Genomic DNA, 25,093 nt, shown 5'->3' with positions numbered 1-25,093 from the left:
TTACCTAATCAACAACAAAAAATTGGGGGTCTCCACGTAAAATTTGGAACTAGTGAAACGATAATCCAATGTAATGTGATATAAATAAATATATTTGAAATTCAAAATGTCGCAATTCCTGTGTTAATTCTACGGGGCAAAATAAAATTTTGGATTTTCGAAAAACTATGATGATGAAACAGAAAGTTTTTCTTTCTCCAAGAGCTTTAGAATGAGCGCCCTCAAGCGGTAGAGCAGAAAAGAATTACAGAAATTTGAAAGTCTGAATATCTGTCCCCCTAAGGTGCGTTTTACCTAAGAGCACTCAAATTGGCACCACATAACCCCATTTTAATATGGAAATTTCAAAATTTTCAGTATAAGGACGGGACACCCTGTCCTAACCACCTCTAAGTAATTGGATTAATTGTGTCATTTCAGTATTCTATTACCTCTATGCATTTACAGTCTTTCAAATCATTAGTCAGTTTGTGCCACATGCTTTTAGCTAGCCTAATCACTAACAGTTTTCTTAAAGATTGAGACCTTAATGGGTTTCTTATTTTTCTTTTATCAGTAATTTTGCTGCAGTAAAGAATGCTTCTATTTTTTTTCCAACTTTCCAGCTTCTTGAAGCAGACATTGCTTGCCAGTTAGTTCCATGTAAAGTTTGTGCTCCTTTACATTTCTTTTCACATTCATTTTTGTTATGTTACATATATGAGGAAAAAGTAAAGAAAGGTGAATATTGGCATTTCAGCCAGCTTATGCACACCCGAAAAAAAATTTCTCTGAGAAGGGAAGTGGATGAAAAAGATACCAGAATTTATACAATTGAAAAAGAATAATTCCGGATGAAGCATGGAGAAAAAATATGCTCCAGAGCCAATTTTCCACGCCCCCTTCCTCCTAATATAAAATGGTCCACCCCTAAACGACACGCGCCTGGCTGTTGAACTACGCCCCCAACGATGTCGCCAGTTTGAATTGCGTCATTGTTTACCCACAATGCTCTGTATTCCTGGTGAAAATGGCGTCCACGCGGAAGTCTGAAATTTGGAATAAATTGACCCCCTTAAAGATACGGTAAGTTGTCCAAAATAGAAGTTGATGTTTACGGTAATATTCATATCGCGTGGTTTTCGTTTGTCTGAGATTTTTACGGAATATCCCAATGTTGAATTTTGATAAACTCGTGCATTGTTATTTTTGTTTACGGGTTGTCTGGACGGTACACAAAGTCACAGCGTCTCACGATGGTAAGCCTCATGACACGAGCAAATCTATTTCAGAAGCTGAGTCAACATGACACATTCACAAAATCTGACTAATAATAGTCGTAATTACCCACTTTTAAAAAAGTGATCACGTCAATTCGTTTTTTACCGTCCATTCAACTCAAATGATAGTTCTGGTGTTGGCGTTTGTCTCGGTCTATCGTGTTTACGTTTCATAACTTGTCAGCGTGCTTCTGTTGTGTTTTAAAACCTACGTTTGTATGACATCAGGATACTTGAATTAAGAAGGTCAGTAATATCACTTTATAATGTTTTGGCGCCATGTACAGATGGTGTGAGCGTTTCTAGATAGGAACGACATGTACTGTTTAAATATGTGAATTCTGAAACAGATTTAATGTTCTAAATGGCAAGAATAGAATGCTATTCAACACGCGCTCTTTGTTGCATAACAAACCAGTTTAACATAGGGTGTTGAACCGATGTTTCTCCTTCTGCTGGTCATGTTGAAGGCCAATGACCTAATACCTATCCTTTCGATATAAAAATGCTTAAATCATTTATTGTGAAGGGTAAGTCAGACTTGTAGCGCAACATCGACCTATAAAAATCAGTGCACACTTTATGTTTTGAATGCTTCAGTCAAGTGAGGAATTCTAGAAATTTCTTCTTGTCAGCCTCATACCAGTATACGTGAACTTTAAAATGTTCTTGCACATATGAGAGCTTTCTTTAGTCAGTGTTGTTTCAGTTTATTGTGGAGGATACATGTATGTTTGTAATGTGTTAATGTGTTATAACTGTACCGAGGGTACAGCAATGACCTTTTTTGTTTCAAGAATGGAAAGTTTCATTCAGAGTTTGATTACTGATTTTCTTTTGGTGTTCATGCTTTTTTCAATCTGTAATATGGCATGCACACAGTATAATGGAGAAAAGTAGTTTTCAGATATATTCATAACACAAAAATTTTAGCCTATATGTAGCGGATGTTTTCATTGAAAGATTGTTCATTTGCCAAAATTTAGAAACTCTGGTATTCCATTCAGCTTTACAAATAACAAATAAACACTAATTATTGCATCTAGGAAAGAGTGTATATAGAATTCTAGCAAAAACACAAAGCTGCATGTCCCCCAGCAAGAATAAATCCCATGTGTAGTAAATTTGCTGCCCTCTGCGTGTTACGAAATCATAAAGGTCATCCAGGTAAGGATGATAATCAGTGGCCTTACAAAGGTTAAGTGATTACGGAACCTAGGTAACACGTCTGCTTCTCCTTCTGTATAGCAGGGGAATCCCAACTAACTGCCCTGGAAATTCCAGTAAAATTCACCTGCCTATCAGACTGGTATTGGAGACAATTAATGCTATAGCATATGGAATAGAATGAACTTTCCCCAATAATCTTCATATGAAATCCCCACATGTAAAATCTTTTGAGTCCAAATGACTGGATTTACATTGCCAAAGTCGCCTGGAAATCCCATACTTGATTCATCGTTGAGTCGTTGGAAATTTATGTTTTGGTTGATAGTTATTGCACAAGGTGAGGGTCTTGTAGAATCTCCCGTATGGTGTAGAAAGAAATCTACTCTGTTACTGATCTGTGTCTATCGTATATGGAAGCAGGACAGGTTTGAGAAACGAGACAAATTTATCATCGTTTGGATTATTACTGTTTGTAATATCAGTCGGTACAAGTAATTTTCTAAGTAGTGCTGTTGTCGTGTTGAAAGATCACCATGCTTTACAGTTGATGTAATACAGAAACACTTTCATAACTAAAATGCATAGATGTTATTCATAATATAGTAAACGTTACATCAATGATGTATTGATATTCTGTGTCTGTATTGAAACAAATACTTACAAAGACATGTTCATAACTAAACTAACCTCTGATAGTCACTGTCATTACAATATAACATCTGCTCAGGGAAACGGCATCCATTGACCAAATATAATGTGAATGATAAATCTGCTTTGATTTTTGCCTAAGAACCATGATTTCTTTCACAGTATTGAATATAGTCAATATTTTCCTCTATGGAGTATACTAATTTAGACCTTTCTTGCTTGGATTATTCACAGAGAATGAAACGATGGCAACTCTTCAAGAAAATACTGACGACTCAGACTTGCACTCGCTTTTTAAGCGACTGAAAGTTGACCCAGAGCGGTATGTACAGTTTACTTGTAATGTCCTTCTTTGCGGTGAATTTTTAGTGATGTGAAATCCTTGTAATACTCTTTTGTTTGTGCTTAATTTCACTCGAGAAGTAAAATTTATTGGTACTAAGGGGCCGTCGATAATAAAAGCTGACGCACAAGAAACGTAATTCCTTCGTTTTACTTGAAACCCCCTCCCTCCCCCTCAAAACGAAAGTTCTTATGCGAAATCAATTTCGTATTATGATGCCGTTTCTGACAAACCCACTCGCACCTCTCCTATCCGCACGCCCATGAAAAAATACCGGAAGTGCACATTAATTAATAAACCTCCACTTTACGCGTATCACTTTTAAGACACAGAACATTTTAATGTATTTCGCACATAGGAAAATGTTTCACGTACATGTCACGTTGAAAAACCATACAAGTTTTATTTCACATTTATATCTTATTGTTGTCTTTTCTGTCTCCGTATTTTGTGGTCATTTTGTTCTCGATGAACGCGAAGGTAGTATTGCGTTCTCGCTGCAAAGTCGCACCTCGAAAACAATAGACGAAAATCCTTATGCGATTTTGACGCACACAAAACAAATTGAGCTTTAACCCCCTCCCCCCCCTAAACGCAAGAATTACGTTTGTCGTGCGTCAGCTTTTATTATCGACGGCCCCTAAGTTACCTTGAATGAAATAGCCTTGTGTATTGAAAGAGAATTTTTATTCCCTGCTGGGTCAGTCAGCTGCCATCCTGGCAAGTAGGCAAAAAACGGTATAGTGAGCCATAAGATTCGTACTTGAAGTCAGCTTTGGGGGCGACTCGCAGCGATTTCGAAGTTGTTATCCAATTGGGTGGCTGAATCTTACCAATATAATGAAAACAATACAAATAGACTCCCTAAGTGGCTGTGAATAGTGACAATCGACCAATCAGATATAACCTTGCAAACAAGCTGTGAGTCAGCCGCAGCTTTGTAGTCTGAGTCCCCCTTAAACATCTTCAGAAACATGATGTCAGGGGTGTGCCACTGGTATACACTAATGGCTAGTTTACATAGACCTCAATTTCACTGATCTTGGCAAGGCTAGATAGCCAGTGAACGCAATCTGTTTGGCATCCTGAAATTCAATGCAATTTCCACTGACTTTTCTGGGAAAAGCAAGCAGCGAAAGCATCAAACACTGTCATAATTCATTGCTGCAGATACTGTTTACCTATCAGAATGTGAACTCCTTGACATTTGAATGCCAGAGTCAATTTTTGTCACCTTTACAAGATAAATCCCAGTCAATCTTTTTCAGATTTTTGCCAAAAAGTTTGATAATGAAATGGCAATGAAATGTGTCCATTTGGTCCAAAATCACGATAAAAAATTACTGAAAAATTCATAAAAATTGGTAAAACACTGTCGAAAGTTTTTATGGGAAAAATTACAGCACTCAGAGGGTTAATCAACCACAAGTCTAAATGCAACGAGAAAAGTACTTGATATGCATATACTTTTATCTTGTGTTGTTTTGTGTTGAGAAGAGTGACAAGGCTTTAATTCACCAATCCCTCTCTCTCTCTCTCTTCACCTGACTGCCAGGAGTTTAAGATGTCACAGCAGAGGTAGGAACAGGAGAAATATGAACTGTCAGGGACATTGGCACAGGTACGTATGCTATGTTTTCTACAACATTTTACAATATGTGCAGCAGTTGCTCTTGTAATGATCATAACCTGTGCAATGCAGAAATCTCATATTTGCGGACGACACTTTCTCACAGTTCAATCACTCTGATGGGAGTGACAGTAACGAAGTATAACATAGTGTAGGTAAAGATAACCTGTAAACCCTCTTTTCCTGTATTAACAAAGGTTTACGTGTATATTTACCATTCAAAAAATAGGTCAAGGCCAGACCACAATTGCGATGCTTTCCACAGTCTCATCCGAAGTCATGTATAAAATATGAACATCATTCTAAACCAAATGTAGGCGTTGCTGTTTCATGTTCTAAAAAAAATTGTGAATATAGAAGCAGTGTTCTCCCCAGGCCGTTTAACAGGATCGGCCCCGATCCTTTATTTTTTTCGCCCGATCCTTTATTTTTTTGCCCGATCCTTTATTTTTCATGCCGACCCTGTTCCATGTCCGCTGATTTTCTTTAAATGTGGCTGAAGACCTATTGTTTCTCGGCGGCGATTTTGTCACTTTTATTTCAGCGAGCGTATCAAGTGTGAAACGGTTCTAATGTGGCGATAACATGACGTGCCAGATGATTAAAAGGTTTATTCCATCGCTAAAATGTGTGAAATGGTTAGACTGTTCTCCTTTCATGTCGATGCTTTAGGTGTTTTACACACAATAAGGCACTGAGGCAGGGTTATTGGGTGCAAAGCAACCAAAGTCGCGCTTGTCCGCTTGTCTGTGAGGAGAATAGGCAGGCCGTATTGCAAATGAACATCGGCTAAGACAGATTAAACTTAAATTCAAAAAGCATGAAATGTGTTACGCTGCCGATCGTACAGATAACGGCCATTTTATATAACGGACATGGAGTATACTCAACGAAAGGCTCGGTGTTGCATCTTTGCCAGCGGGCATCAGTCAAAGCATGGAGGTCGATAGCCCTGCGTACGATGCTGTGTGTTCCGCTACAGCTGTGAGCGGGGCTATTAGCTGTAGCGGAACACACAGCATCGTACGCAGGGCTAGGAGGTCGATGGTCAAAGCATCGATACTAATTACTATAGGCAACTGGTTGAACTGCCGTTGCCACCAATGTCTCGCACTGGTAAGAATCCGAAGATCAGGAAAAGTGATTTCGATCAGAAGTGGCTGAAATCGTACGATTGATTGTGACAAAAATCAGATGCAAAAATGTATGGTACTGCCGCGTGTTCAGATCGTGTCTGAGTTAGCCATTTCAAGATCTGTGTAGCAGTAGGCCTACGTCAACATGACGTTGAAGCCATGTGTGTCACCTCGTGTCACGCATTCGTAACTTGCATGGATTTGTTCGATTGACTTTATGAAACAGTTGCACTTGATCCAGTTTCAAAACCCATGACCCGTTTTACAATATTCAAGGCACCATGAAATGAAATAAAAAGGAACTACATGAGCTAAAATAATCATTCGTGTGATCATCTGAATACAGCAGCTATGTACGTACAGTTAGGGTATACAATATAGGTTCAAAGGTCGCGTGTGTTCAAGTGTGCTCCACACGATGCATGGCCGTGGCCGACGCTACGCAGTTGTCAAAGTTTCGTACGTTTGTCGAAGTAGAAGTCGATGCAATTTCAAATCTTGTTCTTGAAAATACCTGGTATCAATATTTTCGGGCTTCTCTTTATTATGAATTGAGTTTTAAAGTCAACATATTTCTCTGCAGGCATGCTCCTCTGACTCTGAATTGTAAGTGCAATACTCAGTCCCGTATGAACTTGTCCGTGTAACCGTTTTCCCATGGACATTTAAAAAAGACGTCCATGGTTTTAGAATAGCAATCTGGCTACAGACAAACATGTACCGGTTGTAACAGAGGATCACATAAAACGTCTGATTTTGTATGTTATTCTAGAAAGAAAATATGGATGTAATATATGAAATGCATGAAAGATCTTACTTTATCCTTTTATTGTGGGATTTTTTCTGATGCTATGGAGTGACTTTTGTATTGCATAATTTACATAAAATTTACATAGTTATTGTTATGCAAATAAGCCGATCCTGTTTCAGAAATTTCTGGGGAGAACACTGAGAAGTGACTATATCATGCTCACTCACTGCTAGTACAATGCTTTGCTTGACTTTCAGTTGTATGGTGCCCAATCTCTATTCATTGTTCCAAGTTTCTGTGAAAATGTTGTGCACTTAAAATTGTTCATGTGCATACTTTAGTGTACAAGTGTTATACAGGGAAGAAAAAAACTGTAGGTGACTTACCAATGATATTATCTTTGCAGAAGCAGCCTGCTAAAATCTGGAAAGTTCTCAAGATCACTGCCAAAGAAATCTTCATGTGAGAGACCAGTAGTATCAAAGAAAGTTGGAAATTGGAAGTTGATGGCTTGGCAGAGGTTGCACAAGTCCGGCAAAAAATCCTACCACTGCTATGATCTCGTTGACATTGCCAAGTTGGACATTAGCGAAAATGTGAATGACAGAGAATCTGTCCGTACCTCATTGCAAAAGACAAACATGACCAAGTATTCAAAAGCCAGTGCAAACAAAGACTTCAGGAATTCTAGAACTCAGCAGCGATGCTCCGTAATCTGGGAACCGAAGCTGCGGGCGGGAGAGCTGATACGCCGTTACCGACGCAGCCACGACGAGAGACTTCACCAACTGCCAACGATCGAAGAAGACAGGAACAAAGAGGAAGCCGCCTTGCGCGACGTCACTCAAGAGAAATCACCGGGAGCTGACAGCTTCGGAAAGCCACAGATCAAGAGTTTTGACTCCTTTTCAAGCCTTGCCAAAAACAAAGAGAAAGCGGAGGAAAACCAGAATTTTAGAACAAAAAAACGATGCTCTGAGGGGACAGACTTTGCGTCTAAGGAAAGGGCGTGCACCAAAATGCCCAAATATAATTTCATGGGATATCGAGACACTGAAAAATCGGCAAGCGGGTCGGCGCAGGATGCAAGTAAGGCTAAGTCGAGACACGTGGAGGCATGGAGTTGTGGCAGCTGCTCCCAGGAGGCCAGATTTGTGGACGACACCAGCATGGAAGACCTGGCAGGGTACTTTGAAAACCTTGTGTATATACCCAAGAAGATGTCACCAATGGCCGAGATGATGTACACGTAACCTTCTAGGAAGTATAGCTATTATCCAAACGACCATCATATCCACGCCACACGTACAAGTACTCACTTACAAACACACACATGCATACAGAAACACACTTGCCCACACACAGACATACATTGCATACACCCACCCCAGAGTGCTGCTTGCAATCAAGATATATTAAATTTTTTGACTCAAGATTTTCTGTTACGTACTATTGTGATCTACAGCTGCATTTAATTAAGATGAAAAATGAAAGTGTACTCAGAAATCCAAATTATTAATAAAATAGGGATTCTTTTTGCTGTAAGTGACAATCTCGTAGGTAGTAAGTTTTTCTGAGTAGGTATTTTAGGTATTATAGTCCGTGTTAGTATTGATTAGTTTATGATGAAATTAATAACAAATGATTGATATCAAAACTAATAAAAAATTTGGGAATGCTGTTTCATAACGCTAAACATATCCACATTGTAGGGTAGGCTGCAGTTTACATGCAATTTTTGAAGTTTTTTGAGGGGAAATCTGCATTGTGGTGTCCAGTGTGATTGCATTTCCTCATAGGCAGGTCAGCGTGTGCTTTTACTTTGTGAAGACATCTCTACTATGAAAATCAAGAGGTTTTTTCAGTATTTTCCAATAAATGATACTTCCCCTTGTGTGTTGTTCTGCCAGACACAACCCTTCCTCCAACAGTAGCTCTGCATTAATCCTTTACCTGCCAGACATGTATCGCTTCCCAATCTGCCAAGTCAGTAAAAAAGGACCATTGAGCCAAAACCATATACATTTTCTCCCACTTGGCTTGGTATGTTATAGCATCTTTAGTCTGAAAAAATCATGTTTACAGTATCTCTGTCTTCAGGGACCTTCAAATCTTGGAGTCTTTGTTAAAATGCACCGTATGGGACATGTTTTGCTTCACTAGTTTTAACCAACTTGACCTGATGGTGACATACAAAGGGTTAAACACCAGTGCTGCATGCTGACCTGTGTGTGTCATTCCAGCAGTCCCCTGACCAAATTAAAATACCATAAGCTGCAAGACGTATACAATACTTGTTTTTATATTCCCAAATATCAGTTTTGATTCCACTCATTATTTTTTGTGTACTTTCCTAACATAGCGTAGTCTTCAATAGATTGTTATGACTAATTAAGTTTCCAAAGGACTGCTTGTCAAGTCGTGGTACTACTACTACTAATATTATAAATTGCTCCCTAAGGATGTATTTCTTACCAATAAAATGTCTGCTACAGTGATGTGCTCAGCCTTCTATGTTGACACAAGATAAAATTAATCTCTCATTGTAATTTGTTATATGTTTGTTCAATTTCTTTGTATATTTAAAGATTACATTTTACAGGGAAACTACCCTGATCATATTGTTCAGTATCAGTTGTGTCAATGTGTCAACGATGTTACTCCCTCATGTACAAGTAAAGCTCTGCTTTTTCAAGAGAAAAAAATTCCTTTCCACCCAGTCAACATTTTTGCTCACATCACTGAGAAGTATTATTTTAAGTTGTTGATCATGTTAATTATCAAATGTCTGACAAAAAGAAATGCATGATATCCATGTCCAGTATGACATCAAGTGTTTTGCAAGTGTGTAGATTGAGGGCGCATTATTTGCAGTTTCCCACAACCAATAAGTATATCAGACCACAGTCCCTCTGAACAGACATTGAAAGCACTGTACTAACAAGTACCAATATATACAAAATGCTGCAAAATTTCAATGACAGCTGGTGTCAGAAAATGTAATCACACCCAGCCCAACCCACCACTCCCTGTGAATGTATTTATTATAAAAATTATTCTCAGTGAGTCTCAACTCAGGTAAAACAGTAGCATGCTAGTTGACATGCACCTGTTAGTAGGATATGATCATAGTCCCTCCACAGTGATATGATAATAATACAGTTACATAATCATATGTGTGTTATTATCACAAGTATTGCCAATAAAGAAGGCATGGTTTCCTTTATGTCTTGTTGTCACCGTCCGGAATGAAATACAATACATACTGTGTACAGAAACTCTGTGAATCATTTTATATATCAGCACCATAAAGTAAATCCATTTGGAATGCTATATTGCATGACTGGATTCAAGTTTCCACATCCCTGTTGATAGCAACCTTTGTCAAATCAGCTTTGTCAGACTCTTGTGAGATTGTGTAGTGGCATTTTAATCTGTGGTCAGTTTAATGAAAAGACAAAACATAAAAAAAATTAGAAAATGGGGTTAGTTCTGTACAATATTCAGAATATTTATTTCCACCACAACTCATTACTTCATCATTTTAGAGAGATACACCTGAGTTGATGCGACAATTCTCAAATCGTCAAGCATATCGTCATCTCACAAGAGTAAAGTGTAGTGAAGTAGTGTGATGTTAGTTGAACAAACCCAGTAAAAACGCTTATGCTGTATTTACCAAATCCTCTGGAATGCAGAAAGGTGCACAGTTCATTTAGTAGTAGTCTTTAAACACGGCAGTTGTGGAATCAAGTAGACTCGTGTCAGACATTTCAAGAATGAATGCATCCGTGTAGCAAGTTCACACCATAGTTAGTTCCAAATTCATTGAAGCGCAAGCAATTTGAATGTCATGCTTGCTATGTGTTTGATGGTTCTGCAAAGAGTTGCCATATCTTTTAAAAAACATCTTGCATATCGCAGATCTGTACTTTCACCCTACAAGATGGTATAATGTAATCACTATCCAGTATTTTTAACGGGCCCTTTGGTTTCTGTGTATTCTGTAAGTGGCCTAGAAGTTGAAGTTTTCATCCGCGTGTTTAACTCCAGATCATTGTGATTTTCAATTCCTGTCTTTCACAATGTATGGTCACTTCAGCATTGTTAAAACATTTACAGTCTCACTTCTGAAATGCAAGATATGAAATTTCGCCTCTGGAAATCACTCTTGATTAGGCTTGAATTTCATGATCCTCGTAAAATCATGTGAATTGACAAATCCAATCGACATGCAGCTGCATCTTGTTTGAGGCAAGGAAACTCGTCAAGATGCTGTGTCAGTCTGTAACTCGTCCAAATGTTCTTGCAGCACAAACAAATGCTGAATCCTCATCCCTGTCTATAATCAACTGAGAGATTTTCTCAGCAACTGAAAAAATGTAGGAAACAAATAAATATATGAGTATATTTACAAAATATGACACCATCGTTATTGTAAATGAAGCACTGGTTTTCTGCACAATTCTATGAGTCACTGCTGTATGTCAGACATCGATTTTCTCCAATGAAGTGTAAGATATTTTTGCAAAAGTTTATTGCCATATGTAGTTATTTATGATAGGAAAGAATATATAAAAGTTTTGATATATTAAAAAAAATGTAAAAAAAATATACTGTGCAGCGTGGATATCTTTATACTGAGTGTGAAAAAGGCAGGTGGACATCGTTTGACTTCAGTTTGTGGAGCAATCTTGTTGAATGTCATTTGTAGAAACGATTATGCTGAAAGAGTCTCTAATAATGTAAACTACAAGTTTACGTGAACATGTATAGCCACCAAATATGCTAATTGTACAACTTGCCCCATCAATCTCCACACTGATTAGAGCGCGGTGTGGTAGCAGTGCGGCATGGATGACTCGAACCTAGCTAGAGAGTCTCCAAGCCATTGACCGTGCGCCCCAACCAATCTCTGCTGCAGGCAAATTTAAATATTCCAAACTGGGACTTCTTTCTGTCTTGTGCGTGCCCAACTGGCTCAAAAAACATGGCTGACATCTCAGATTTTGATAAGAGCTGTTAAGCTAGAGATCTCACTTTCCATACACTGGTAAACATTATACATATACACTAGCAAGAATAATAAATAATCTGCTAAAACTTTGACAATAGCGTCTGCAATACTGACAGCCATTGGGGCATACATTTTGAATCACCATTCACATCCATGTAACCTTGGGCAAGGTCTATGTTTTGCAAGTGTTCATACATTTTGAATCACCATTCACATCCATGTAACCTTGGGCAAGGTCTATGTTTTGCAAGTGTTCACAGGAATGAGGATCAATATTGAAACTGACGTATTCTGCATTTATCTAATGTTTATTGGTTCGAAGTATTTTATGTGAAAGAGGAAATGTATATTTTGGACGATGCGCAATACCCAAAAAGTGAGTGTCTGAAGTGAGTGTAAAATGTCAATAGTGGCAGAGATTTAAGTGTGGCTACTGCTGAGACTCCCTAGCTAGGTTCTAATTATCCACACCGCGCTGCAATTTCTTCACAGAGATTGGCGCTCTGTAAGTGAGATAACTCACTGAACTGTATAATTCATACTTTGACTTCCTAGTGTTTCTGTACAGGTAGTTTTGAAATCCCAGTGTAATCCTTGATCAAACCGTAGACACTAGAGGGCTCTTCCCCACCTCTACTGTCTATGATTTAAACTAGCTAAATTTGTATTGAGTGAAATTTCAGTCTAAATTTCAAAATACTACAAGAAGTCTGAATGAGCTTGTGGTACAGTATTTGACTTTTGTGTGAGGGTGTCAATATGGCTGCTTTGGTAGATGTCTTCCTTTCTTCAGTATCTTTTCCAATTTAAAATCAAAATTATTTGTTAAAAGTTTGTTTTCAAATTAATAATGATCTTGACTATGAAAGTATATTAAGAGAGTTTATAGTTACAATGAGCTAGGGGTCTGGAGAAATTGAGGATGGGTGGGAAAACGAAAGATATTTTTGTTTTTGTGTGATGGTCTTGATAATATTAGGGAGCATTCGTTTTTTACAGGGAGGGGGGTTGGTGGAAATCAGGGGGGTTGACTTATACGAAACCGTTTTTTTTTTTTTAAGGGGGGGGGGGTCAAATTTTACAATCAATGATTGGAAGGGGGTCAACTTTTACAAAGGTTTGTATGGAGTTATGGAAAAAAGAATTGACTTTGGAATTTCACCGAAATGTTGCTTGGTCCTCCATACATAATCTATAAGTAGTCTATGAGAAGCTATGAATAATTTCTTTCAAATACAAAACTAGCTAAATCTGTGTATTTATAAACTCTTGATTATAGATATTAATGTACTTGATCACTATGTATGCGATTTTGTTTATTCAGTACTAATGGCCACCGGCCAAGACGGTACAAACTTCAATTGAAAACAGTACAGATCACTAGTTAACAAAATTTCTGATTCAAAAGAACGCATACACATACATATACAAGAAATCTTAAATATTTGCATAGTGGGCATCTCCAGCAAACTCTTCCCTGCATTTTGTCGCGAAAAAATATATCTGCTCAACTTCCTTAGTGTGACGGTATTCTGAGATGAAAGGAGGGTCTTGAATTTATACATAACAGGAGGATTAAAGTAATAGTAAGGTATATATTTCGCTCTCAAGTCCATATACGTTGGACAAACAAGTAAAAAGTGAGATTCCTCTTCAGCGATACTTAGATTACAAAAACCACAAACTCTGTCAGGTCTGGGAATATTATTTCACCAGCCGGTTGATCAGAGTAGGGTAGTTACCGATGCATATGTCAGCAAGAAATTTGATTTTGGAATTTTCCCGAAATGTTGATTCACCATACATGTTGGTCTACAAGGAAACTATGAATTATTTTTTTCCAATACAAAACTAGGTAAATGTGGGTATTTATGTACTCTTGATTATTGATATTAATGTACTTGATTAGACTAGGGCGATTACATTAGTTCATGTGTGTGCAAGAAATTTGATTTTGGAATTTCACCAAAAATGTTGATTCTCTATACATAGTGGTATGTGAGGAAACTTTTAATATTTATTTTACAATACAAAACCAGCTAAAATCTGTGCTTTAAAAAAATTGACAATTGCTATAAATATATGTGACGAGAATATTATATTTGAAAGAACAGATCAGAAAAACCAATGTGATATTGGAATTTCACCAAGTGAAAAAAAAGGATTCTTTGAAAGTTCAATGGATAAATGGGAAATTATAATTCAATTAAGATATGGATTGTGACATCCGGGGGAAGGTCCCTGTTTTTTGTGCATGAAAATATGGGTGGGTAACTCTTTTTCTTGCAAACACTTTTGAAGGGCGTAATTGTTCAGCCCAGGGCCATAGGGTGCGAAGGGTTAATGAATCAAATCCGATGAAATTATTATTATTTTTTAGGGGGGGGGGGTGTCACATTTTACAATTGATGAACTTGGGGGGGTCCAATTTTAGAAATTTAATTTGGAGGGGGTCGCTGTTTACATTTGATTTGTCGCTGCAGTTCCACCGACCCCCCTCCCCATAAAAATAGAATGTTCCCTTAGTAATGGTATGAGGGAACATTCAGAGATGAGTAGGTCTATTGCAAAGAAATCGCTGTCAGGCTGTAAAGCAGTTGCCACTTCAAGACCCCATGAACATGATAGTCAGTTGAAACTCTGTGATTCACATTTCAAAAGTACAGGATTCAGCACCTCAGGAACAAGCTTTTACAATATTCTTTTGGCCTACCACTAGGGGGCTCATTTTGAAGCTTATAGAGTACATAAAGTTTTCACCGGATTAATTGGGAAAATCAGGAATTTTATTTTGCCCCATAGAGAGAGCACAGGGATGGCAGCCATTTTGAATTTCATATATCAGTAAGTATTTGGTAATATGTTTGCCTGGTATCAAAATTTGCATGATGACCAGCGATTTTTATTCTAGATTTTTAAAGAGAATAGTTGAAGATTTGCTTGAGAGAAGTCTGGGCAAAAATTAAGTATTTCACTTCTGAGGCACAAACTACCTTAAATGGTTCAAATTTTGCCAAACAAGGAGGGTAAACAACGACGTAGGCATTATATAGCTAACTCCACGTTTTTCCATGGACTATTTCATGAACTTGCTTTTTCTAACAATTCAACTGTAACAATTGATGATAGTGCACACCATGACCAAATTGGTAATAGTGCCCTCTATGGTCACTCTCTGTGTTGTGCCATGAATCGACCTGAGTTATAATGAACTCTAATGATAATCATTAAGCAAGTCTGTCACCAAATTTCAGTAAATGGACAAGTCTAAAGAGCGCCATCATGTGGTCTCGACTGGTATTATTTTGTTTTTACTTAAAACAACCTTGGGCGATCGACGGCGATTTTCCCCTAAATTTCACATGTAATTCGCCCACAGCTGTTAGTATTGTAGTAATACTCCACGTAGTCATGTTGAGGACAACATTACATGAATGCTGATAAGGAATCCCACTCTAGTTTTTCAATAGGTTGTAAATGCTTGGACTCGTCACTTTGGGCGCTTTGTTACTTAGGCCTATAGGTTTAGGGCTACTGTTTGCCATTATATATCGATGGCTTGATTAATTTAACGAACCACAGACTCTGGGCCCGGGTCACAGGTGTCGACCGCCACTAACCTAACCACCAGCGACTGTTGTCAGGACTACTGGTACTGATGCATTTCCGTCGGCGAAATGTAAGACGGACAGCATAGAAGAAAATCCTGGGGGAGATCATTTGGCCAGAATTGGTACAGGTGTACCCATGATTGTGTAAACCAGTCCCCTACGTGTCAAAACTACTGAGCACAGACGGTAAAAGTTTTCCTCCGTTGGGGAGGAATCGCCAAATGCTTGCATTGTTAACTAAATGCTGTAAAAACTCACATTTGCTACAAAATAATGTGTGACCGTTGTTTATGTAGGGTCATAAAGTGTACTAAGAGTGAAATGATAAAAAGTGGTCAAATATTTGCTCCTTGTTCAAGAGCAGGTACAAATCTTGGCACTCATACCTACAGGCCTAAATAAAAGTTCCTTTCGTACACTTTTAATGAATATTGGATATGACGACTTTTAAGTATGATCCGTACCCGTTGAGTGGATTTCCGGCAGAGCGTGAAAAAATCGTGAATGAAAAAAATCGTTTCTGGGGAGGAGTGAAAAAAATTACTGTGATGCACACAATCGTCTGAGTGCTGAAGCATGCATGTTTTGTCAAAAGATTCTAGAACCCCCCCCCCCCCCCCCCCCCATACGACCGCATTTGCAAACAGTACATCTTTCAGTCTTTATAGCCCGACTTTCAGGAATCAGTTCATACGCCGTAGGGTGTTTTTCCTGAAAGGTTAATGAAAACAACATTATACACTTCATTTATAGGCCAGATTGGATAAAACAGGAAAATATAAACACCAATTCATTCTTATACTCAATACCAATAGATATGTATACTTCATTTTCAGATTAGTAGAAATGCGTGACTTCTAGTATTAAAGGGATAGAGTCGTCGGAACTGCCCCCATTGGAGTTTCTTGTTTACAAACAATGTATTTCGTGCACGATATCTAGATGCACCTCATCATCATAGCTGCAACATTTTATTTAAAGATGTAGATTATGACAGACATGTTTTAACTTTCATCAATCACCATCTTACCTTGGATACAGTGTTGCCATTGTTCGTATGGGTCCCATGCGACCTTTGAGCGCAGTTCCGACGACCGTGTCCCTTTAAAACTAACCTGTTGAACTAACAGATTGTTGTGTCATTTGTAAGTCGGTATATCTGGCTACGCCTCCCACACGGCGTAGCCGGTAATACACACACACATCCCTGACAGAGCAGTGTACTATGATTGTATGCGAACGCGCGTGCGTGTTTTGAATAATCCACAATTTTTATAAAACAATTATTTGCCTCTAATTGACAAAAGTTTTATAAAGATGAATTTGAAATAAAATAAACTTTGCTGTCGCGAAGGTTTGCTGTCGTTAAGGTAACAAAAAACCCCTGCTTTATATAGGCACAGTGCCGAAAGCCCCCCCCCCCTCAAATCGTGTACCACTGACTTTAATACTCGCTTTAAAAAACACACAAAAACAAACAAACACATTTAAACAAACAAACAAAAAGTTACTCAGTTACTCCTGTCTCTAGATTAACATGATCCTTTAGTAGTAGGTAATAAAAGTTACAAACAACACAAAACAAAACAAGCTAGTGAGATTTTCCGAGAAAATGCCAATATGCACTTGTCAAGCAAGTATCCGCACATTCCTCGAGCACAGTTTTCGGTGGGGAATCTCGGGGTTTGGAGCGAAAAAAACTTCATCGGGACGAATAAATCCTGCAATTCGATTTATTTTTATCGGTACAATTAAAGAGAACATGATTCTAGGCCTACTTGGTAATGAATATAAGAATGTATTGGTGTTTATATTTTCCTATTTTATCCAATCTGGCCCAATCCATGTATTTACTTTCCTTGTGAACCTGTATGTTTAGTTGGCGTACAGCGGGCCCCTTGAAGCTGGTACTTGTTAATATAGAAGACACTGAGAGTACAACTTTTGTTGCTCATAGCTATCACTTCTCTGGAGTTTCTTATGTAACAAGGCAGACGTACACAGCCATGTAAATGCACGGGGTTGTCTAATCATAGACATCCCCCCTCTACTGTTTGGTCTAATCGACTGACTCTATCTTTGCGCGCGCTCCCAGCTCGTTGCTATTCGCAACTTTCATCGATCGACGCCATCCGCCAGATCAAGGGAGTGTGCGCGTGGCTTGCAAGAGTTCGGGCACACACTGAACACGCCGCTCCGCCTCTCATAAACTGATAAATAATACTCCACATGCATTTATATCGTGAGCCTTAAATTGATGAGCACGGTATACAAGTTCTGTACAACCTAGGTAACGTATTACCAGTCAACGGTATTGCTGACAACTTTTGAGTTCAGGAATCCCCCAACCGTGACCTCTCTGTGTGTTCGACGTTCGTGCAGGGAGGCGGCGTCGTTGCACAAACCTTCGCATACGATTTCGTCATTCGTATCACATGGGAAGATGGCTGACTTGCTTGGATCGGATTTACACGCATACGAAGAGATAAACCAGCTGAGTGTGCGATCGTATACCGAGTTGCTGGCCGAAGAACGCGCTAGAGACCAAGATTTGACCGCTATATCAACGACGGTAAGATTTATGGCTTTTCCTTGAGTTTCACCTCGAATCTCATCTTTCTATTCCGTGCACTCGAAGATGCGTAAGAACGGCGCAGCACTCAGCGGGAGCACACGCGGCCGAGCTGTATATCTTCACTGAAACACTTATCCTATCAACATTTCTAGTGTTCACATTTATTAAGACGTTATACTTATAATCGTGAATCGTAGTGGCGCCTCAAAATTGTAGAGTGGTGGGAATGTGCATCGCTCTCACTAAGTTCACATTGATGTCGTAAGCCGCCGTGCGTTTAAACTTTATAGGTGTACATCTTTAAGTGAAAATTACAGGTTTACCACTAGGTTATTTTCATAAATTATTATATTAATGCATTGCTGCAAAGTATTTCAAATATCATATCGACTGAGAGGAAGCGGTCGGCCTTGACAGCACTTAAGACATTGTTTTGTGAGACAACAGACCCAAAAAGAATAAGTTACATTTTCACTGACTGGCAACACGGGATAAATATTTAGTTTCTCCGATTTTCGGCCGTAACTTTATGTCACTTTGCTGTGTCGACTGATGTGCTGTTGGCCCGCTTGCAAAAGGTGACAATACGTGAGTTTCATACATGCTGCGAAATTTTTCTTGTCAAACTTTTTGTCGGAAATGAAGCCGTCTGTCATTTTATGCGTGCAAATAAACACGACCTACTATCTTGCGTAGCTATTTCTTGGCAGATTGAATATGTGCCCTCTAGCTTTGTGCCACTATTTGGAAATTGTCAATTGGGTTAAAAATATACAAGTCTGTGTCTCAGATGAGACACATTTATACTATAGAACTTTCAAAAGTGTAGTTGCACCACAAGACGTTCAGAAATATTGCCCTTTGACTCAGTGTATCTAGTTTCAAGTTAAAAACTATCTACTGTTGATTGACCAATCAGAGTGCTCAATTCAGGGTGTTTTATTTACTCGTAAAGCCTTGGTCACCAAATTCCAGAAACGAATGACAGCGCCATAGTAAAGTACTGTCCAATCAAAAGTGAACATGTCATATTCTGTAGACATCTGGTACGTTTTAATATTCAAATTTGGTAACACAGCGGAAACCAGCTGCAACACAAAATCTGCTGTGGTACAAACATAAACTAATGTGCCCTAGGGCATTTATAGGATGTTCCATTACATTGGAAGGCTATTTCACAAATAAAAAGTTTTAATTCATATCCTAAACATGTTACATTGACAAAGGGGATGGTTGACGTAAACACATTGAAACGAAAATATATCAGTTAGGGGTGATAGTTTTTAAGTCAGATAAAACCCTCGTACTCGGGCTCTTCTGGTATATAAAGTCCAACCCTACGATAAAATGACTCGGCCTGCGGCCTCGACATTTTATTGTTGGGTTGGACTTTATATACCAGAAGAGCCCTCGTACTCGGGCTTTATCCTATACTTAATTTGCCTTTTATCTGTCACTCAGAGGGATGTGGTAAACATGCATGGTTAAAAGTTGAAAGTGTTACAATGTCCTGTATCGGTATGGCCATATCAATAGTCCTCCACCTTGGTGGAGGTATGTTCTGGGCGTAACCTTACCTCAGTGTGTGGTAGGGTAGGTGAGCTCAAATACCCACTGTATTCCCTAATCACTACAAAAGATGGACAGTAGTAAAACAACAAGAACAGTTAGAGTTTTCAGATAATCTAGCTGAATATATAGTGTCTTGCCATAACTTTTATGAGCGTTTGGAAAGCTATGATTCCTTCAAATGTTTCCCGCCTTTTTTCAAAAACATGTGGCTCATTCATTGTTCCATACAATAGGCAGGTATGACTATAGCAGCATTGAAACTCTAAGCCTATTGTTATTAAATTGATCCTTGCTGAAAGGTATGGGACAATGAAACGTCAAAACGTAGGGGATCTCAGCAAGGGACGTTGCATTCTGTACCATAATAATATTGCCCTTCTCAGACCATTGTCAGACAATACCCTTGTATAACCCCTTGCTGTACAAAAAAAAATCAGGCAGAAGATTATGTGATTTGCCAACGTGGAAAAAATGTAAAAGAAGCTGGTTCTAGTGTGTTGTAAGGTTTTGTGGATCAAGGCTGTCTCAACTCTCCCTCGTCTTCCCCCTCCTCCCCCTCCCTCCCCCCTCTCTCTCTCTCAATCTCTCTCTCTCTCTCTCTCTCTCTCTCTCTCTCTCTCTCTCTCTCTCTCTCCCACACATACCGTGGATATCATTCATTTACACTGAGTTTTAAGGTTGAAGACCTACAGGCTATCCAATGTCTATGAACTCCCATATAGCATATTAGCTTGCTTATAGCAATACAAGAACCTGCTATTGATATATTGTCATTTCTTTTGGAAAATTTCATGAAAGACTCAGTGAGATACACCATTCAGAAAAAAAGCTCAAAATACTGAGCAACCATGCTAGATTTTACAATGAAACAACAAGGCAGGTTCTTTCTAAATTACATACAAATACTTGTCAAAAACTGCTGACTCAGCAGTATCATTACACTTGATGTCCGACAACCAATCTAAACGTCTTCTTGAGTTTGAAAGTCAATTTTTAATTAAACTTTGAAGAAGATGTATAGAAATCAAGACTGAATGAAAGAAGAGGATTGTTTTTCTGTCGTTATCATGCAGCTCCTTAATTCTTTCAAGGATAAAGCTTCATGAAACATGTTTCCAAGTGATGCAACTCAAAAAAGTAAAAAGTAACTTTTTCATCTCAGTTCATACCCAGTACCAAACTTCTGTTACACCAGTGGCCACTTTAATTTATATATATATATATATATAATATATATTTATATATAATCCCATGGTATTTTTCTCTGTTTGACGTCATCGTATACGAGTGTTTTTCGCGGAGCCGTACAACTTCGAGCCGAAGGCGAGAAGTTGTGCGGCTCCGCGAAAAACACTCGTATACGATGACGTCAAACAGAGAAAAATACCATGGGATTATATATTTATCACATGAACAGTCTTCTTATTTTTCTTTTAACTTAGATGGATCAAAATTATCATAACAAACTGCATGAATTTCGTCGCGATTTGTGTTTTACTAAAGCGGATTACTTTCATTTAAAGAGTAAAGCGGCCCGTCACCCAGGAGATACTTTCATTCATAAATCCCATCAAGCTGAAATTTGCTACATTGAAGGGTATCTCCACCAACCAGACGTACGGATTTGGTCACGTGAACGTGTCAATCATTGTCTCGCGCTGTACCGATGCCAAGGCAAGTTGGCCATCGGCGGACATATCTTTCACCGTGCTAGCGACGGATAACCATAGTATTCAGAGTTACTTAGAATATTTACAATTATATTTATGAAGTAAATGAGACGACACGATCGAAACAGTACTCATTCTCAGAGATGCCGTGGCTTTCAAAATATCACACAAGTTTACGACCTTTGCGAGCGCGAAAGATTCCGTTCGATGATAGGCCTACACTCATTGCATGTCTGTGCCCGCAACGTTGCCGTCACCGGTCTCTGCCGGTGTCAACTCGTCAATCCCGATCTCGGTCATCAATGTTTTCGTCTTACGAACTTTGATGTTTGCATTGACACATATCTCGTCCATGGATACATCCTAATTTTGTTGACGGAAACTCTGTTTTGAGTGTTGTCTGAGTAAACTTTCGAAGTACAAGGGATTCCACAGCGCTGCACACAGCTCGACGACGACAGCTTATGTCTTCGCTACAGCATTACAAGTTACAACATGCCGCGCTGCAAGTTTGATTCCGAGCGAGACTTTACGGAGTTTTTGTGTGATTAAGGAAATTGATCGTTGTTAGTCGAATGACTTTAGGCTTGTGCCTCCTCCTATGTCACTTTCCCGAAGATTATACTATACTCATTTATTCAGTTTGAGGTGTAGGTTTCGGTTTTATCGCCAACCGGGGTCGCCAGCTACGACGTCCACACGACTCGACTTGAGCCGAGACGTTACTGAGCCATTAAAATAACGATCGTCGGTATCTCCATTTGATTCCCGGGAAAAGCTACTGTTTTAGCGACTTGAAATTTCGTTGGACAAATATGCCTTCTATGTTTCCATGTCTGGATTTATCGGGTCACCTTTTTGTAAAAATAACGTGCGAGCTAGCACGGCATCGATCACAACAAATATGTTTATTCGGCCACAGGGGGGATTATCCGTAGCTGTAGGCAAACTTTTGTGGTGTTTTTCCCTTGCATGTTAAGTAATTGCAAACTGTTGTTTTGTTTGTTTGTATAATTCTTTGGCTTACCTGAAACTATGTTTGGTATTTATTGTAATAGTCAACAATCTCTGTGCAATTTGATAGTTTTTGGGAGTTGAATGTTGGATAGATCCCAGACATTAACCCTTTTACCACCATGGTTTGGTCCAATCCCATTGTTATCAATGGTGATTGTGGACCTGTTTACAGGAAATTCGGGGGTGAACAGGTTAAGGCTGCAGTATGATCTGCATCAACTGTTATTGCTGAAAAGTGAATAAGTAAGGCTATGCTTACATGACGTATATTCACTTGTTAACAATGACACAGTATAGGGCTATGTAAACTGTCTGTGGTAGTTTTAAGTTGCACATGTCGACAGGCTGGAAAACCGGATTTTATACTAAATAATTAATCCAAAGTAATAGCGTGAGCTAAATAGATTTCTTTTACATCAAAGTTAGCTCCTATCTATGTTGTACTCTCAGAAAACAGACCAATAAGGCCTGAAAGTGGAAGACTGTTGTAAAAATATCAATTAAAATAATATTCACATGAACGTGAAAGATGGACTTGAAAAGATAGCTATGCAAACTTGCAAGTTACATTTTCATGTAAGATCTTATTCACAAGTCATCAATTAAAAAGGAAATTCAAGAAAGTGAGTATTATTGTCTTTTAAAAAACCCTCTTAAGGTAGAATGCACTTCATGAACAGAAATTAGGAGTTTAAACTTTTCTACAATATTCTTTTGGGCAACTGCTTGTTGGGGTGCATTTTGAAGCTTATGAAGTAAATAAACTTTTCACAGGCTAATTTTTTGAATGTTTGAATGTTTTTACCCCACAGAAATAACAGAGGGATTGCACCCGTTTTGAATTTCACATATTAAGTGAATTACAGTTATTTGTTTATCTAGTACCAAAAGTTGCTTAGTGACCCCCAGTTTTATTATTGATTTAAAAAAAAAAAGTGGTTGAAAGTTTGCTTGAGGAATGTTTGAGGAAAGGTTTAAGGATGTACGATCGGTAAAATTAAAAGTAATGTCATTTCTCTAAATTTTCGATTCTTGGATTCTCCTTTGTAAGTATTATCAAAATATGCGATAAAATATAGGGGTTACCGCGCTCGTTTTTGAGATGCATGACCGTGAATTTTGCCATTTAGGAGAAAAAATGCTGAGTCAGCATTTTTCACCAATGCATTTTCTATGGACGAAATAATTCAATGCTGTTTATCTCAAAAGTTAGCGCGGTGACCATATCATTTTATTTGATCACCATTATTTATTTCTCTAGACTGAGCTTTTTGCAAATTTTCATGAAAATGACAATAGAAGAAATTGATTTTCCAGCAAATTTCAATGTAATCCTATGGGAAGTGACAAATTCCACGCGCGCGTACCGCTCGTACATCCTTAAGTCTTTCAGTTCCAAGGTGCAAACTAGCTTAATAAAATGATTTATTCTCCTCAGATATAATTTAGTTAACACCCACACTTGAGACAAAATTAGGTAATTATCCCCTGCCATAGTACACCTGCCTGACAACATAGATGACAGTTCAAAATGATAGAGAGTAGAATTAATTACCTCTGAGCAGCCTACAGATTGGGTTGACTGGAAAAGAAATTAGCTAATTTTCAAAACTTTGATTAGAATATGTGATGTAAAAATTCAGTTTTGAATTAATTATCGTAATTTATACTTGATATCCTCAATGCATTATATTCACAAGGGGGTTGGAGAAGTAAAGAAAATTAGGTTAACCCTTTCACCACCATGGTTTGTCCCAAATCCATTGTTTTCTATGGTAAAGTTGGACCTGTACACAGGGAACTGGGGGTGAAAGGGTTAAACTGAAGATGTTAAAGAATTTTCATTTAACTGCAGACTGAAAAGATCATTGAGTTGCATCTTCTAATATTTTGGATTTTTGTAAGTTCTATCTTTTAGCGTGTTATCCTTAATTAACAGATGTGAGACAGAAAGCATCAATGATGTTACTTTGTTGTAGCTCCCAATTTCCTTGTGGTGCAATTAATATTACATGTATTAGTTGTTGAATTCTCATGTTATATTTTTCAAAGGAAGATGTTGACTGTAATGGCAGTCATTAGGCTCGCAGATGGAAGTATGACCAGCTATATGACCTCAAATGACCTTTTGATGTTTTTCCTCCCAAACCCTATTACACAGGACTTGAAATGATTACATGAAATCCACTGAGATTTTTGTCAGCAGTGTTTACAAAGCAATGCAGTATATGCTTATACTATATTCCTGGCATTTTCTTGGCCGTTTGTTTTGTTGCTGATATAAGTTTTTGGCGGAAAATAGAACTAGGAGTTTAAAAAAAAACATTGCAAAAAGTACAAGTTCTATTGAACTTCAGCTTTGTGAAATATTACATCACATTGTTTGGAATTGAACATAAACATACTGGAGGGAGTTAGTCAGAGTGTCAACATGATCCCTTTGAGTGCTGTAATTTTCCCACTAAAATTTCAGTTCAACATTTTACTAATTTTTATGAATTTTTCTGAAATTTTCTGGATAATTTTGGACCAAGTGGACATCAAATTTCATTAGCTTCATTTTTATCAAGTTTTTGGCGAAAAAATCTGAAAAAAATCGACTAGGGTACATTTTATAAAGGTGACAAAAATTGACTTTAGCACTCAAAGGGTTCAATGTGTGTAACGTGTATTATTATATTTGACAAGTTAATT

General features: G+C 38.2%; 2 protein-coding genes across 3 annotated transcripts in view; both read left to right on the top strand.

Annotated features, from left to right (window-relative positions):
- The first annotated feature begins 953 nt into the window (after positions 1-953).
- Positions 954-9,770, top strand: LOC139133467 (oxidative stress-responsive serine-rich protein 1-like). 2 transcript variants are annotated; one of them, XM_070700077.1, is made up of 4 exons: positions 954-1,065; positions 3,312-3,399; positions 4,976-5,041; positions 7,344-9,770. In XM_070700077.1, exons 2-4 carry the CDS (start codon positions 3,323-3,325, stop codon positions 8,188-8,190), a joined length of 990 nt encoding a protein of 329 aa, XP_070556178.1. In that variant the 5' UTR covers positions 954-1,065; positions 3,312-3,322; the 3' UTR covers positions 8,191-9,770. The 2 variants fall into 2 exon arrangements, with proteins under 2 accessions (XP_070556178.1, XP_070556179.1); XM_070700078.1 differs by lacking the exon at positions 954-1,065 and adding an exon at positions 1,326-1,505.
- Positions 9,771-17,868: 8,098 nt separating this feature from the next.
- The window catches only part of LOC139133464 (H(+)/Cl(-) exchange transporter 7-like), a 127,620-nt gene continuing 120,395 nt past the window's right edge, over positions 17,869-25,093 (top strand). The window contains 1 exon segment of the mRNA XM_070700073.1: positions 17,869-18,137. Coding sequence (XP_070556174.1) covers positions 18,009-18,137 — 129 coding nt within the window. The 5' untranslated portion in view covers positions 17,869-18,008.

Source organism: Ptychodera flava, chromosome 5, assembly GCF_041260155.1.
Source record: "Ptychodera flava strain L36383 chromosome 5, AS_Pfla_20210202, whole genome shotgun sequence".
NCBI classification, from domain to species: Eukaryota; Metazoa; Hemichordata; class Enteropneusta; family Ptychoderidae; genus Ptychodera; species Ptychodera flava.
The sequence above is the reverse complement of the archived record's forward strand: the minus strand, read 5'-3'. Positions and strand labels throughout refer to the sequence as shown.